The 18,261-nt window shown below is 39.3% G+C and overlaps 1 protein-coding gene across 1 annotated transcript in view; it reads left to right on the top strand.

Annotated features, from left to right (window-relative positions):
• WDFY4 (WDFY family member 4) overlaps positions 1-18,261 on the top strand; it is a 139,689-nt gene that overhangs the window by 59,802 nt on the left and 61,626 nt on the right. Inside the window, exons 39-42 of the mRNA XM_086467410.1 lie at positions 13,440-13,517; positions 14,415-14,618; positions 16,457-16,508; positions 17,799-17,965. Coding sequence (XP_086323536.1) covers positions 13,440-13,517; positions 14,415-14,618; positions 16,457-16,508; positions 17,799-17,965 — 501 coding nt within the window. The remainder of the gene's footprint in view (positions 1-13,439; positions 13,518-14,414; positions 14,619-16,456; positions 16,509-17,798; positions 17,966-18,261) is intronic.

Here is an 18,261-nt window from a genome sequence, read left to right as displayed (position 1 = left end):
CTGTTTAATTATTTTTTAAAATTAATTTTGATTATTACAGCTGATTACACCTCAGTGAGCAATGTAATTGATATTTGTAAATGTATCCCAAGGAACATTTTGTACAACATGCTTTTTGCTGTTGAAGGTTAAAGACTCTGTTATTGGTTTTTCCCTAAATATGCCCACATCATTAGTTCCTCCAGTGAAAAGGTTGCCATCTGGAAAAGGCAGCACGGAGACATTATTCAGGCACAAGTGCATGAAATTGGTGTTTCTGCATCTTTTGTCTCTCTTCTGCAAGGAAGCGGTTTGTAATTAAAGGAGCTGGGTTTGGAGGAAACATTACTCATTTGGTGTTATTCCTTATCATGTCAAGGACTGACAGCTCTACAGATCTGATGAATTGTTCAACTCAATCAGATGCGAAGCTACAGTTCCAAATGTTCTTCTCCACTCCCCCTCTCCCCCTTTCTCCCTCCAGCCTATCTTTGAAAAAGTTTGATGCACTTTTCAGAGATGAAATCTAAGAAAAACAAAATTAATCTCTTTGGTCTTCCACAGCCCTCTTTCACTTAACAAGCAAGGTATAAGGTGGTATTTTCAGTACCAAAGGAAGTTGGAAGCACAAGTTGCATTAAAGTAAATGATATTTGTGCTTCTAACTTGTATTTTTGACCTCACTTTACTGCACTTTTTAAAGTGACTACCAATGTGATTTGTCTTTTGCTGTGTCTCTTGTGCCCTCTGTATTCACTTGGGAAAAATCTTCAGATACTGGCCTCTGTCTTCACTACTGCTAGTTATGAACCAACGTCCTACAGCAATAGGCACTGGGTTGAAACATTGACAAAAAAGGAAAAGCAGCAGTACGAACTACACAGTGAGAGATAAAGCCTTTAAATCCCATAGTAAAATAAAAATCTTTGCATTTACTAAAAGCTAAGCATGGTTGTTCCTACCTGAGTAAAATTTATTAAAGTTGAGAAAAGTGCAGAAATTCAGCCAGGATTTCAAAGCTTTGCCCAGTAGAAAGAAGAAATGGGTTGGTTACCAAGTTATTAATTTTATTCCTTTATTGACTGAAAATAACAAAAGTTGATGCAGTAGTACCATTTGCTGCAGATTAAACAAAACACACACACACACCCCCAAAAAAATCAAAACCAACAAACCAAACAACTCCTTCAAAACCATCAACTTTTTTCCTGTTGTCACTTACAAGATGGCAAGAGTGCTTTTGAAACACAATCCTCAATCTGGAAAAAAACAGCAAAATTCAAACTATTCACTCCAGGAAAGGATGAGGCCCCATCTTTCTGCTGTACTTTCACTCAGGATCTCCAGCATCAGTGAAGCCAATTCCCTGCTATTTGGTGGCGAATGTCAGAATTAGCCATCAAATGCACTGTGTTTTCCCTATATTTCTAAATCCACTTTGCTGTCTCATACACTGCTCTGGGCTTTGTCTGCAAGGCATGATCATTCAGAAAGAAGAGCATAATCATGTTTCTGGTAGTAGAAGGGTGCTGATATGCTCTGGTAATTGCTATTTTGTGCTTTCTTGGAAGTCTGAGTAGCTATGCAGGAGCAAGAGAAGCATTGTACAAAGTCAGATATTTAATGTTTACAGGTGACAGTTGGGTATGTTTGCCAGCAGGGAGGGTCCATAAGACTCTGAATACAGTGCCAAAGATTTCCAAATCATTGACTTTCCTGTTTCAAAGTGAGCCTTTTGATCTCTTGCTTTTTCTTCTCCCTTCTTCCCCAAGTTTCCCTCCACTCCACCCCCGCGAATTTTGCTGTCAGAATTTGGGATGTGTATTTTATTTTTAGGTTAGCAATGACTGTTTGTTTTTGTCATCTTCAACAAGCTGCAAGGGTAGCAAGGGACCACTATAACAATCATATTTCAGTAAATTGTAAATCAGTCAACAGCTTACCATGCAGTGTCCTGAAGGTTCTTCCTGAGGATGAGTGCCCAAGCAAGGTTACAAGCAGCATACTTCTAACTCCTGTAAGACACACTGCCTCAGGGCTATAATACAGTTGTTATTCTTTACAAGAAGTGCAGGGCCTCCTGAGTTTTACAGCAAGTCTGATCATGCCTGTCCTCTCCTGTTTTGGTTCATTAATTGCATTCCTCTATGCCAGAGGCCTGTGTACCTCGAGGGAATGAAATAGAAAAGGTCTGTTTAATCCCAGCCTTCAGAATGAAAAGGTTAACAGAGACCTCCTAACTTGCAATTGCAAAACTAGAAACTACGGTAGGATTTTAGTCAGCAAACATACACTTGTGAAGACACCTATAGATAAAGAGCCAGCATCTGACCTCCTTTGTGCTGATTTTGTCCCTCTGTCCATTGCAAAAGAATTTCTCCTAGTTCAGTGATGGGAGAATGCAGCCTTTGAACTCTTAGGGTTTTTGAGCAATTTGGATAACTTGTTTCCCACTCTGCCTCCCTTAGTGTATGCAACGTCACTGCAGAGCTAATGGCAAAAAAACCCCATTTAATAGTGTAGCTCTGCAAAACAGAAAATACTAGGTGCTAAGTTTGGCTTGGCTGGGAGTGATTGATATTTCTTTAGTTGGCTTTGTAGTAAGAGCCTATCTCTTGTGTTTATTTTTGTAAACAACAGGCAGATTGTTAAACCCACAGCAAATCTGTAAAAGATAATTGCACCAATGTGCCAGCGAGATCCTTTGTCTCTGTGGATAACTTTCTGAAGTTGAGAGCTCCAAGGAGACACCTCTTGCCTGAGACTTAAGTCACATGTTAGAACACAATGTACTTCAGTTCCTTTTGAAAATTCTTCCTCTTAATTTTTTGTAATGTAGTACTTTATTTATACTGATGGCTAAGGAGACTTGATGTACCTGCTGAAAAGAAACTGCAAGTTCATTAACTCATTTAGGAAAGTGAGTTGTATGTCCTTAACTTATCACTGAGCAAGAAGATAGTGATATGACCAAGGACCACTTGAATTCTTCATAGTTTCCTAAAACAGATAACCTTGGCTGAAGTAGCAGCAAATGTCTTTTGGGCAAGCTCCACTGAAAATTGTCTGAGTCCTGCCTCTCTTGTTAGATTTCCAAGAGGAAGAAAGACAGCCACTCAAATCTGTTGTAGGAGTCAATGTTTTTTTGAAGTCTGAGACTGAGGCATGCTTCAAACAATATGTTATTTCAACGTTTTCAGGACTTTCTTTAGTTTTACATTTACAGGAAATTTATTTGTTTTAGTTTTCTCATGTGTTCATTCACCAGGCTTGTCTTAGGCCAGCAGCTAAAAATGTTTCTACAGAAAATTGTTACACCACCACCACCAATCTTTCCAAATTTCACAGCCAGCAAAAAATTTTTAAAAAATTTTTCCCATGTAATGATCATTCATAAAATAAATATGGCTAGTATACTTAGGATCTCTAGTGGTTCACCTGTGGCAGTAATGCATTGTATTTTGAGAAGTATTTAAACATAAAATTTCCATTGACTTCAGAGGGAATTTGAACTACAGGCTTACATTCCTTCCGTGCTGGAAATGTAAACCTCTACATCAACACTTACAGGAGTTTGTTTGATGTGTTTTGTACAGTGTTAGAACGTATTACCTGGTACAAATAGTAGCTGCATCACAGATACAGAATTAATCCTGTCTGGGGCAGGGCGTTCACCCCACATGACTCCATCAGGAAGGACCACTGGGGCTTCATTCACTTCTGGCTGTCAGTCTTGTTTCACACTTTTTGCAGCCATCTTTAAAGGTTTTGCATTAGGTTTGGAGGAAGAGGGGGAAATGACCTGTTTTAAATTAATATTTAAATTTCTTGGATGAGATGTCTGTACAAAGGTCTGTTTTAGAGGGTGGTTTTAAACAAGGCTTTTTAAGCAGAAGTGTTTGATGTTGAACTGGAAGGCTGATAATGTATTCCTAGGCTCTTTTAAGGGCACAGAAGACTCAACCGCAGGAGATAAAATCAGCAACAGCTCAAAATGCTGTGTGTCAGTGGGCTCTGACTTCTGCAAGAAAGAAGCTTTATCTCAAGTTGATGGACATGAATTTACAGGGACTTGGCCATTATCACCCAAGATGTCAGTGGCAATATTAGCAGCTGAACCCAGAACTAAATAGTGGACCAGTGCCTTCAAATACTAGCTACTTCTTTCCTGCATTTTATAGCATCTTTCAGTACCTGACTGGAAAATCAAGGCTGATGCTGACCAGCCTGGGTTTTCTAACAATAGTAGAGCCACTGCATCAGAGAGTGATTGTTTAAGGTGGGGAGGTATGTGAATTACTGGAAAGAAGGGTGGGATTGAACAAAGAGAGCTTGCTAATTTGTGATGAAGGAGGGACAAGCTTTGTTTAGTAGTTCATGGTAGATGAAGTGAAGAAATATTTGGAACATAGTCACAAATCTCTTTCTTACCAATCACTCAGTTGGTCTTTTATCAGCTTTGCAAGTTAACTGAGTTAAAACAAGCAAACATATAATGATATTTATTTGAAAACTGCATCATTTGTGTAGCATCTTCATAACAAAGATAATTAACATCACTAATTATCTAATTAAGTTCATTAACTATCCACCAACAGTGCACCATGAAGTTGACATTATGTTCTTCTGTCAACAAATGCTTTGATTTCATAGGAAGTAATTAAAATGTAAATTAGCATGTCATTAAATGCACAAGGGAAGTTTGGAATCAAATATTCATTTCAAAACTGCTCATAGCACACTTTTTTTTACTTCAACGGAAGCAAGCACTTTACTATTAATGATGTATATTAAACAATCTTCATTATGATATTATTGTCTTGTTTAATAACTGGCTCAAAGCTAAATTAGAGTATGCTACAACTAGCTGGAAAAAGTTTCTTTAACTTTGAAAAAGAAATTTTTTATGTCCTATTAAGCAGATATCTGACACATTGCTCACTTATCATTTTCAGGTTGTTTACAAGATCATAAAGAAGTAATTCAACAGGTCAATAAGTTAGATAAGAACTGCATGAAAACAGAGCTATCTAATTTTATGTAATACAAGTCACCAAACTTTCTGAAATGTATGGGAATAATTTCCACATTCATTGGAGATAACAGTTTAACAGAGAAGTTGGAACATGAAGGCTCTATAATGATAAATATTGGATGGCCTCAGATCCGCAGGCCACTCACCCCACAGTCTGTTCCTTAAAAATCCAGTAGCAGTTGCTACAGGAGATGGTGTGTGACAGCATAATGTACAGTAGAAAACCTATACCAGTAAAATTGTTCCTTTCTTGATTTGTATCAGTTTCATCTTAAAACCTGAAATACAAGAAATAATATCCCTTCCAAAACTCTTTGTGAGTTATATTCAGAGGGACTTTTTAAACTCAGTGGTGTCCTGTGGCAGTGAAGTCCAGTCATTTAATTACGCATTGTATGAAAATATATTTTCTTTTATGTTTCCTGTGTTTTTTTAAAATATATTTTTACCTTTCAAGCTAGAGATTGTGTCTGGTTCAGGTTTAAGCTTGGATATAGGATTGCAGTGAGTGGAATTTAATGTTAAAGCTATTTGCATTGAAATCTCATATTTCAAGAGCGACTGGTAGCAGAGTGTTATTTTCACACAACAGAGATGATGCCAAATGAGCTGAATGGTGTCAATGTGGATGAAAACAGAGTTTTATTTGGTTGTAGAGAAACTGTAAAAACAAGTGTTAGCCATTGAAACAATTTTTTTCCTCTGCTGAATATATAGAAATACAAATAATTTTTCATATTTCTTGTTCAAATATGTCCTTCCAGAATTTTGATGCAACATCTTATTTCTAATTATTTCAGAAAGAAATTGTTTGAATTAAATTACTTTATATGGATTGTTTGATCCAAAAGCCTGAAGTGACAATTTAAAGTGAATAGAACTCACTTTTTTTTAAAAAACTTTGAGTGGAATCAGAATTCTTATCCACAGTTTCCCACAAGAATACATTTTTTTCTTAAGTTCTGTAGTTCTATGTTTAAAGACAAATAATGCATTTTTTCAATTATGCTATTTATTTTTAGAAATCTTTATAAGGAGAATAATTATGACCAAATTTGCTTATCAGCAAGTTGTGAGTTTATATATGGTGTCATTTCATACAGAGAGTAGTAGAAAACGCACATACAAGTCTGGATGCCCAGAAAATAAGTATGAGTTTCTATCAGACAGCAGAGACTGAAAATAGCTGAGTGTGAACTAGACGGTGCTATGTGCAAGTAGAGAACAGGAAATCAGGGGAGGTCCTAGATATCTTTGCAAGATGAACTTAAATGTTTGTCCTAAATGAGGGTATAGGTTGCTAACCTGTGCTGAAGTCTGTGACCATTTGTTTCTTGTTGTTCTCATCCTTGTAAGCCAAATTAAAGCTAAAGCTTGATTGTGCCTATCTGTGTTCCATTCAGGGTTTCTACTGCACAGTAGCCGGCAGAGTCCAGGATTGTTCTACAGCCACCAAATTCTCCAGAAGTAATCTTGTCACTTTTAAATGCATGTCATTTTAGGAAAACTGATAATTTTAGGGGTTAGGGAAGAGATGTTTCTTTGTATTCTGTAGTCTGAGCTCTAAGCATATGCTAATGTTTACAGAAGTCTTTTGTCAGCACAAGGATTAGAAGGGCACGTTTTTCTTAAATAAAAGCTATGATTTAAACGTAATCAGAAAGCATGAATGTATGAGGCTCTCAGATACATGCATTGAGATGCTATGTGATAAAGTCCTAAGTTACATACACCTGTAGGGCTTCATAGAAAACCACTGTTTTAAATAGAAATAGGAAAATGGTGAGTAAGAAGAAGTGAAGGCAAGAAGAGAACCACATTGCTATTCCCTGTAATGCCAAAGTCTGACCTCCACCTGTCACTAGAGGTAAAAGCTAATACCTGTCAACCTGTCATTTTGCTGTGTCAAATACATATATATATATACACATATATATGTGTGTGTGTGTGTATATATATATGATTAAAGAACAAACCTGCCTCGCCTGCCATTGTGCTTTTTTGCTATTAGGAGACAAGTTATCTTTTCTCCCAGGAATTAATCTCTTCAATAGTATCATCTGTTGAAGAAGTGTGTGTGTACACACACATACGTATATATATATATAGTTGCTAAAGAAGTAGAACTGCTTCAGTGCTGCCTGATTTTTAGCTGAGAAATGCAGTGTGGAAGTCTCATCACATGTACACCATACTTTGGGTTTATCCTCTTGAAACCCACCCCTGCGTGTGGGTACATTTATGATGCACTGAAATATAGAGGATTTTCTCATTAAGTTTGCTATTCCCCAACCAACTGGAGATGCCAGGAATCCATCCATGATCCTTAGGAGCAGTTGGCACTGTGCATTAGCCTCCTAGCGGGTTGAGGCACGAAGCTTCCATGCAACACTTAACTGCTGGAACTACAGTCTGTTGAAAAGTTAAATGAATTTTGGCAAAGCAACAATAAAATCCACATGGCAATAATAATTTTGTGATTCAAAAGAGCTTCCAAAAAACCTTCAGTGTGGAGAGTGTGTGTGAAGGACTAGGATAAACTGCTCTTTAATCTTCTAAGGAAAACATTATCTGCCTTGGTTTAATGCTTGTTACCCAGTGACTAATGAAACAATTTTTCGTGTTATGAAGTGAATCTACTCTCTTCCTACTGCATAGTCAATTTCTTGAAAAGCTGTCTGGTCACAAGATGGGTGGCTTATTGTTTGCACAGAGTAGCAGTGTACCTGTTCTCTGATTTGCCATGTTATATTTTGTAGCAGTAGTAGACTTGAAGATGTTATGCACTTTGTCCCTGTATCTGAATATAACAGGGCTGGTGAATTGGATACTTCACCCAGCTCTAGTAATTTACGGATTCTTCTCTGTAAAACTGCCACGCTAGCTGTAATCCTATCTTCTGCTTGTGAGGCTGGTGAAGAAGGGATTGATAGATGCTCTGTGGTCTAGCAGGAAAGTACCAGAACTATTGGGCTTTAATTGTGCCTTTGTGCCTGTGAGGAGGGGAAATTCTGTGTGGAAAAAGGAGGAGCATGAGAATTGAAGTGAATACAAGAAGACATTTTTTACACCTTAAAAGAGTTTAGGTTCAATACTTAAATGCTGTTAGCCTGGTGTTGTAGCTGTGTAAGTCACAGTGATTTAGAAAATTTCCCTTAACAAGATTGTTTGCTTTAGATGGTGACTGCAAAAATCTGTTGCTTTTTTGAGAAAGTGTCTCCTTCCTGACTAGATCATCATCAGTGATAAGAGTTCTGCGCTGGTTAGGGCATGCAGCCCAGAGGACGGAGCTGGGATACACAGCTGCCAAGAGGAGCAATGCTGCACCACAGATGGATGCCATTTAATGTTGAGCTGCTTGGAAATACATACTTAAGTAAAACTGAACAATTTGCTCTTTATAAAATGGTGTTTTGTTAGTGTTCTGTTTCATTAAAAAAAAATCTTTTCTGTTGGATTCAAGATGGGAAGAGTGTTTCACATTAGTATCACTCTTCTTATTCTAGTGGTGCTAATTTCCTGTTTACCTCTTTTTGCAGTCATCACCCATAGAGGTTTTAAGCAGGTTTAATTGCCACTTTTAAGGTCCAAGTGCTGTGAATGTATTATCTGTATGTTTGTATCTTAATTGCTTGGTTTAAAGGCAAATCTGCCCACTTTCAGTAGCAGGCAACCTGTATATAAGAGTTGAGAAATATATGCCTAAAAACATCCTGAAGCGAAAGGGATTTATTGAATCATGGTCATCAAGTATGTTTCTGCTGTGCATAAACTCTTCACCACTGCCACATATGCCATTTACATGCAGCTTGTTGTGTCCCTAAGAGTTCCTTATCTCCTATAATATTTTCCTATGCCTATGGAATACTTTCTAAAAACTTAGTGATTGCTTAAATTGCTGTAATTAGGTCAAAAAACCTTCCATGCAGAAATGTGAAAGCCCAGGTTAAATGAATAAGGTATGTGGACTCTTCCTGTGATATAAGATAATATCTGGTAAATCAGCTGCATTAGAATACGATCTGGCACTGGGAAGGAACATAAGAGTAGAAAGAACTTCCAAGTTGGTTTATGAAATTGTTTCCTCCTCCCACTACTGCATGCTGTCACCATATACATTTTCTTTGTGGGCTTATCAGACCAAATTTGATTCAGGTTTGGTTTGCCCCATTGCCAGCCCCCCTTCCCATGCAACCAGGTCATAGCGTCAGGATATTCAGAAACTCACTTGTCTTAGTTTCCCCCACACGTAAGGTAAAGACTTTGCTCTCTTCCATAAAGACCTCTGAGATGCACTGGTGAAAAGTACAGTCCAAGAGTAGATATTTTTGTTATAGCTGTGATGTTTTATGAATGTTCTTACTATGTCTGCTTATGTTTATAGTATTTATTAGTCTCGGAGGAGCTGAAGTGATCGACCAATATTACTAGCTTTAGTCCTCACCAACAGATGACTAAAACACATGCTTCAAAACAAATATGTGGGTAGTCTCACTGTTATCCATGGGACTATTCACTTGGCACAGTGAGGGATCTGAATATTTGGTCCTTCCTTTTGTCTCTTCCAAGTCCAGAATATTTTGTCTTGAAGTTTGTTTTTATTTATTGAGACTTTCAGCTCATACTTTTCTGTGAATGTGTGTTCTGTGATACAACACAGCCTTTAATTCCCCAAAGTGCAGAGCTCTAATGACATAATGTTTCTTTAGGAAAGAACTGTGACATATGTAGCGTCTGTATCATGCAATATCAGTTTATTACGGCAAGCACGAATATTTATGGGGTATAGGAGTGTTAAGTGATGTATGTATAAAAATAATTTTTAAAAAAACAGACATAAAACATTTGAGAGTTCAGTAGAGAATTGTTAACTTGGAAGTCACACCTCAACTTTTTTTTCTTTTTTCTTTTTTTTTTGTAACCATTTCTTATTACAAGTAGTCTTTCAGTTGCTTTAGTTGAAAGAAATTCTAGAAAATCCACTCTTTTTTTTTTTTGGCATGTTAATTTCTCTGTTTGCCAACATTTTTCTCCTTGCTGGTTTTACCTTTCCCCAATGCTAATCAATTTCTCTCCTATGTGCATGAGGTCTCCATGCAGCAAGAGGAGAAACTGGTTTTGATCCTGTGGTTTGTTTGGTTTGTTTTTTTTTTTAATAGGGAGATAAATAATAATAGCCTGGTCTATATACTCCATGTTTATTGGTTATCTTTTTCAGGTTTTACTTTTGTTTGTTCATTTGGTTTGGGTTTTCTTTTTCCAAACACAGTGATCTCCAATTTTGTTAACTGCTAATTTCATTTTACAACCAGATTGTTTTCCTGTGGGAATGATCATCAGAGACATGTTCATCAGGTTGAAGGTGGCTAGCTATAGCTCATTTGGAAGCCAAAGTGGGTAGTCTTTAGTTCACCAGACATGGGCTAGCAGAATTTTTCCTTCTTAGGACCCTTCCTATGTTTCAAAAGCTAGGAGCTGTGTCAGTGAATTTAGTGAGAATCTTTGCAATGTGGGCTTTGACCTTAGGGGTCTGATCTGTGATCATGAGTGAAATACAGACTATGAGCAACTTTGAAACAGCTGCCAGTAGAGCACTGACTTGTCTTGAATAGCCTGTGTGTATCTGAAATGGTTGTTAATACTTGGAGGAAATGGTTGTCTCTTCTGAATGGTTTTTACCTTATGTCCTCACAGAGCCGGGATCTCAGCTCTTCTCCTGTACTGAACCCAGTTCAACAGCACAGAGATGCTGTTGCTTTCTAGGTCAGCCTTTATGGGAGTTTTATATGAATTATGGAATAGTTTTGTGAGGCTGCAACTGTGATTACAGGTTTAATGATGCTTTAAACAAACAAAAATGTAATGACTTCCATCAGTGTAAACCAGGAGCTTCCTGCAGGGAAACACCAATAAATGTGAGTTCGCGGCAGGGGTACAGACCTGGCTGGCAGCCAGCAGTAATCGGCACACCACATAGACCTTGTGTGTTAACTTAATTATAGCACAGTGCAAGCAGCAGCTAGACAGTTTGCTGTGAGGAATCACTGCCAGCGTGGCACAGAGTCCATGCATTTAAAAGTTACCCATCTGATCCAAGGCTTTAGGTAGTGAGAGGCTGGGACTTTCACAGACAGTTTAGCCTCATGCTGTGACAGCAATTTCACCTTTGTCTGGGAAGCTCAGGTGGACATGAAAGCCTTCAAATGGGTCTGGGGGCACTCTAACCTCTCCTGTATAATCTCTAAACAGCTTCTGCCTTCTCTGCCACCTCTAATCCTCGGGAATTTATCAAAGGAACAGATACTTCTGCTACTCTCTGTACTGCAGTTAATGGTCAGCCACTCTGATTTTTTTTTTTTCCCGTTTCATGGCTTTGGTGTACATTTTATAAGTTCCTGGGAAGGGCAAGCAATCCTATTTTAACTTCAAAATCATGTTCAAGTAAGCCTGCATCCTTCCTACACACTTGGATGGCACATGGAATAGATATTTATGGTTTATTTAGATACTGTGGCTTTTGGGGTTCTGTTTCTTTTAGCAGTGAGTCAGATCCTAAGGTGCTGTATCATTGACTTCAGGGAAAAAAAAAGTTGCTCTTTCAGAGAGTTTTTGGTTTGGAAAATTTTAAAGCAAGTGTGCCCAGAAGATCAGATATGGCATCATGCAGTTGTAATAGGATAGCTAGAATCTTTTTCTGGGAAATACACTGTCAAACAGGAGAATTTTTAACTGTGACTGTTAGTAAGAAGGCTATGGTACTGAACTCCTTCCAGTTGCTACTTGTCAGCAGTCACACAAAGAGATACTGAGCAAGGAGAGAAATACATGGAGCAGCTATCCTTGTGTTTGCATAGAAAAGTCTGAATTACAAGACTGTAGAACAGTCCCATGAGTGTTGGACAGCTTGTTAAAGCAGAGTCCTGTGCTGATTCTTCAGTTGCCTTCATGCAATAAGATAGAACAAGCCAGTAGCTTACTCAGCAGTTATTCAGTGCTTCAGCTACATGCGCAGCCTATCCATATGCTTTGCCTCTCTGATCAGGCAAAAATGTCACGAGAACAAATACTTTACTTCAAGTCTCTCTGGGACCCAGAATTTCATAGATGGCTAGGAAAATGGGGGAAACAAGCCTAGCATTTTCAAAGCTGGAAGCTTGTCTTTGGTTAAAGTTTAACAAGTGAATTTGAGGAGTTAGTATGATGGTGAATATCTTGGATGTATTTTGTTATTTGCATGATGCTACTTTGGCAGCTGAGGGATTCCATTAAGTTCAATAATGTTTCTGCTGATCTTTTCAAAATGGATACTCAGATAGGAAGCTCTGTTTGAAATTCTCTGGTTTGTGTTCTGTATAGGTCTTGGCTATGTGAACCTTGTGACCCCAAAACATGTGGGTTTTGGTGGAGTTGGTAAGAAGAGAATGAAACCCAGTTCATTTCCCTACTCCCTGAGTTTAAGGATCCCACCACACTGGACCATTGTTCATGATCTCAGCCTGCGTAACTCAGGGCAATCGCATGTCTTGCTGAAGATCACATAACAATCTGTTTGCAGAACAGGGAATGCGACTCGTAATCTCTTGACAGCAGTTTAACAGCCTTGTACTTTGACAGAGACTCTTAGGCTTGAGCAAGTTCATTCCAATAAAAAAGCAGATGAAATGTATGACTATTAATGCGGGTTCACTGTTCTAGTGCGTTCTGGAAGGAAAGGAAAGGTGGCCAGGAATTTGTCAGACTGCTTTTGAAAATGGGTATTTCCAGAAACACCTGAGTAACACTAGGGGTTAGGGCATGTCTGTGCTGTGTAGTGGAGCAGAGACAGTTATTATGGGTGTTGTCTTACACTAGCACAACTCTACAAGTTTACAGTTCTAGAGCTAGCTCAGACTTTTCTGCATCATAATGCCATTAAATAGTGTATTTATACTCCAAGTCACTTGTTGCGAGAGGACTTAGGCTCCTAAATCTCAAAAATGTTTTTGGAAACAGTTGGTTTCCTGTCTGCAAAAAGGGGACATGGACTATTCCTTTGTACTTTCTGTTTATGTAGCAGGGAGCAGATGTATCATTATAGATCCTTACCTCACTTAGGGTCTCTACAACAGATAATTATCTTTTATGCTACTTGCAGTACTAATTCAGCTCCAAAAGGAGGAGCCTTAAATTTTATTTGCTGTTTTCTTTCTCCATCTGAGTAGTTCCACTAATGACCCTTGTAAGATTATGAACACGTTCATCTTCCTGGTGGAAGTGTGCAACTTGCTTTCAGGTAATTGCCTCCTCACTATCCTGTCCGGTGAGCTGTCAAACTTGCAGACCAAGCCATATTCTTGTAAAAGACAGAAACTAATGCCTACTTCTGCCCCTCACAGAGACTACACTTGCAGTATCTTGGTGTAATGTGTTCTGATGTTTCTTCTAGGGATTCGTATCATGTATGGAACGTTACCGAAGAATTGGGCAGGAGCTGTATGCCTCTTTGTACAAGAACCATGTACAGGTAAAGAATAAGAATATTGTGCAACAGCTTTCTGTTATTGAAAGGTTGCTCTTGGACTACCCTGAGAAATCAGGCATTTCAGAAGGGAGATGAATAGTATGCCCAAAAAGATGCTGAGAGTTGATGATTCAATACTCTGTTCCTGATATCACCGTGAAGTGTGTTACAGCATCACTCACCAACCAGATTCCTCACTTTACCTTCAGGAGCCTGTTTTCTTTTGTTTAAATGGATTATTCCACTCTCCCAGTGGCAGAAATGAAAGGGAGGACTTTGACCTTTGTGTTTTTTAGCAGCCAGTAAAATTTTTCAAGAGATCTTAAGCTCATAGCCAGCAAAATCTCACAGGTGTGTTTCTGTTTCAGGATTGGCCATCAGAGACCAACAAGTTTTTCACTCTTTGAAATTCTCACCTCTTCTCTCCTTTAAATTGATATTTTAGTGCCCTTCAACTCCCTGCACACACCTTCTAAGAAAAAATAATTAAATCTGTGCCATGCTTGGAGGGAGCACAATACACTTCCAACTGAGACTTTCAGACTGTTCTCAGCAAGCATGGTTGTTGCCATTTGACACAAGTATTTGTCAGAAAAAAATAAAATTAGTAAAACCTCTGTGATGCAGCTCTCCTGGCTCACTGCTTTTGAGTTGGAAATCTAATTAAAGCAGCCATTTTCAAGGAGGTCAAAGTTCGTAACATGATTTTATTTGTCACTGAATATTAATTTGACTAGTAGCACCTCCCACAGCACACTTTCAGTGGTCAGTTGGACCTGTGTTTCCTGGGTCTGCAGTGCTCCTGCAGATTAGATCCCTCTGAATCACTGGGGTGGTACCACTGCTGGATGGAATGTGGGATGTGTGCGAAAGGTGGCACAAGGTTGTTCTGTCCCACAGATGCTGCAGTGTGGTTACAGCAAAGCAGCCAAGGATTGGATGATACTTGAGGAGCAACTTTTCTACAGAAGGGGCCCATGGAGAGATGCATCACGATCCTTAGAGCCACGATGGATTCTTGATTGTTATGAAGGGCCTTCGCGAATGAGGAGGAGGATTCAACATGCAAACAACCGAGTGACAACAATGCAAATGAAGAGTGAGGTAAAAAGCTTTTGCAGGAGGTGCACGATTTCTGTAACTGTTGCTGGTGACTTTATACTCGCCTCTTTCCTCTGAGTCTCATCACCTGACTCATCAATGTGCTACGTCATAGACAACCCACTGAACAGGTCTGATTTTGAGAGCGTAATGCAGTGTTGAGCAGCAATAGAATGATTTTCCCTCTTCTGGTGTAAGATCTCCCCAGGCAGATTACAGTATAACCCAACCATAGTTTTTGCGTGTAATAGCTCATGGGCATAGCACTTCCCAATGTATGCAAGGGAGTCTACTTAGAAGGCTGCACTGTCCTGTTAGTCTTATGCTTATTAGGGCTGTCAGAACTGGTGGATGATCAAAAGAGCAATTAGAGTGGTTTGTGGATTTGATGGGTGGACTGTTCGGTGGATGAGGAATTGGTTCGATGGTTGCACCCAGAGGGTATTGGCCAAAGGCTCGATGTCCAGATGGAGATTGGTAACAGGTGGCGTCCCTCAGCTCTGTACTGGGACCAGTGATATCTTCATCAAGGACATAGACAGTGGGATCAAGTGTGCCCTCAGCAAGTTTGCAGATGGCACCAAACTGAGTGGTGTGATCAACACACCTGAGGGATGGGATGCCATCCAGAGGGACCTGGACAAGCTTGAGAAGTGGGCCTGTGTGAATATCATGATGTTCAACAAGGCCAAGTACAAGGTCCTGCACTTGGGTTGGGGAAATCCCCAACATCAATACAGGCTGGGGGATGAAGGTATTGAGAGCAGCCCTGTGGAAAACAGCTTTGAGGTACTGGTGGACAAAAGGCTGGACACAAGCTAGCAATGTGTGCTCACAGCCCAGAAGGCCAATTGTATCCCAGGCTGCATCAAGAGCAGTGTGGCCAGCAGCCACCTCAGAGCTATGTCCAGCTCTGGAGTCCTCAGTACAAGAAAGACATGGACCTGTTGAAGCAAGTCCAGAGGGAGGGCCACAAAAATGATCGGGGGCTGGAACACCTCTCTTATGACAGAAGGCTGGGAGAGTTTGGGTTGTTCAACCTGGAGAAGAGAAGGCTCCATGGAGACCTCATTGTAGCTTTTCAGTACTTAAAGGGGGCCCATAAGAAAGATGGGGCCATCTTCTTAGCAGAGCCTGTTGCGATAGAGGAGTAATGGTTTTAAGCTAAAAGAGGGTAGATTTAGACTAGATATAAGGAAGAAATTTTTTATGGTGAGGGTGGTGAAACATTGGAACAGGCTGTCCAGAGAGGTGATAGAAACCCCATTCCTGGAAACATTCAAGGTCAGGTTGGACAGGGCTCCGAGCAACTTGATCTAGCTAAAGATGTCCCTGCTCACTGCAGGGGGCTTGGACTAGATGACATTTAAAGGTCTTTTCCAGCCCAAACTATGCTATGATGATTTTATGATGAACTAAGCATTGAACTATATACACGGGGTATTTCCTACTGCCTGTGTCTCTAGTGTCTAAGTGCCAAATGCTATCAACCAGAAGCGGATGCACTTTAGTATATCAGGAGGTTCCCATCTCTAGCACATATTCAGCTTTTGTGTGAATCTTGGATTATGGCAATTTTCTGTAAACTACGTGGTATGCTTTTTATCCTACAGCTGGCCGCACACAGGGTCCTCTTTGAAAAGACAGTAGTCCTTTTGTTTAATTGTCAAAATTTATTCCTACATTTAATTGTTCCTTTGGGTCCTTTCAAATGAGTTTATTTGAATTTCCAAGGCATTAATTTGTAACTTAGTTCTAAATCTGTGTTTTTCTCAACAAAGTTCTGAGTTATGTTTACCTGTCTGCATATTCCACTCTAGTCATACCTAGTCTCTTTTCAGGTTCTACTAGCAAACAGAAATGAAACATCCACCTTTGCTGAAGTGAATCCAGGTAACCTTTTAGGGCTAAATTATATCATCAAGAGGGTAGACACAAACAGCTAAGGAGAATTGGAGTTAGTGTATGGAGTTCCAGGACAGAATAGTGGAAAAAAAACTTATTGTCAGCACTCTGGGCTAAAAGGTCACTGTAACATCTGGGAAAAGGCTGATGCAACTGTTACAGGTGGTATATAAACTGTCTTCAGCATCTGTTGCTCTCTTGTTGCCACCAGAAAGATCTGAAAGCAAAAAAGCTGTCTTGAAGTGAAAGCTTTGGACATTCTTGGACATCTGGAAACCTCCCAACTGCTTAAACTCAGAAAATTGCAGACTTTACCCCTGTTTTTAGTAGACACTTCAGTACTACCTCTGAAATAGTATCTAAAACCAGATGATAGATGGCTCAGAGAAGTGGTAATAGGAATTGTGACTTTCCAAGAATGTGGACAGAATAATGGAGAATGCAAGGAAATCATCAAGAATATTAAGATGTCCATTTGTTTTTCAGTATTCAAAATAGAACCCGATTTTACAAAATATGATCATTATGTCAACATTTTTCATTTTCCAGGTTTTCTGTTACATGAGACATTAAAAGAAGAGGGGCAGGGAGCAAAATATGGCACAGAAGTCAATAGTTTTTCAGAGTAGCGGTGGGGGGGAATTGAGAAAAAACGTAGTTTGGAAATGTCAGCCAAGTCTAAGGCTGTGGATTTCAGCCACCTGCATGGCTTCTCCAAGTCAAACTTCTAGTGTACACTGTTGGAAATAGGCAGTATTGTTGTACACTTTTTAGTGTGATAGGGCCTGGCAAACAAGTGAGAGTGGAGTTCATTGTTCTAGACTCCAAACAAGATTGAAGTACTATGTAGTTTCTTCATGAAAGTGATTACAGTCTACCTCAATAAGAAGGCTGATCATGCCTTCCCTAACAATGCATTGCATGAATATGGAAAACTTGGGATACAGCTTAAGCAAGATGTGAGTGGATTATCTCTCCTTGGGTTCCCTTAAGATTCTGCTCAGTGCATGTCCCCCAAAGAGTTTTCAGTTTTTCCTAATTTCCTAATCTTCAGTGATTATAGGAATTTAGTTTGAATTATGACTGAGTGCAGCTATCTTAGTTCCCTGAACTAAGCAACCTTCTTTAGCAGTCACAGATTTTATTTCTCTTCCCTGTTTTTGCAGATAAATAATGCTATTTCCCAAGGTAGAAAAGATTGGGTGAAAGTCTAAATTGCAAACGCTTTTGGCGTCATCCAGCTGCCACTAAAACTGCAATCTCTTTTAACTGATACAGGAGAGCTGACGCTAAATGGAGCAGAAAGGGAGATGGATAAGAAGGGATTGGATTGTAACCAGCTAACATTCTTCCCTGCTCTACATGAAAGTTTCCATTCAGAAGACTTCTTGGAACTGTGCGTGGAGAGACAAATTATATTGCAGGAATTTGCAGAGCATGAAAAGGTAGGAAAGATGAACTAGAATTTTTTTTCTAGGGAGATGGCATTTTAGAGGGTGAATTGGATGTAAAGGCCTACCTGTTCCTTTCAGTTTGGGGTTCAGGTGGATTCAGGCTACAGTAAGCATCATCACTATGTGTTTCCTTAGAGCAACTATAATTTTCCAGTCTCCTATGTAGACTTATTCTTGAAGAGCATTTAACATTAACTTTTTGAAGTAACAGAAAAAAATTTGGGCATATGACCGAGGTATTCTCGTACCTGTGATAGTGTTGTCTGAATTTGCCTAAGACACGGCAA

Source organism: Leptosomus discolor, chromosome 6 (genome assembly GCF_034619465.1).
Source record: "Leptosomus discolor isolate bLepDis1 chromosome 6, bLepDis1.hap2, whole genome shotgun sequence".
Classification (NCBI taxonomy): Eukaryota; Metazoa; Chordata; class Aves; order Leptosomiformes; family Leptosomidae; genus Leptosomus; species Leptosomus discolor.
This window is presented reverse-complemented; position numbering and strand designations above follow the sequence as displayed.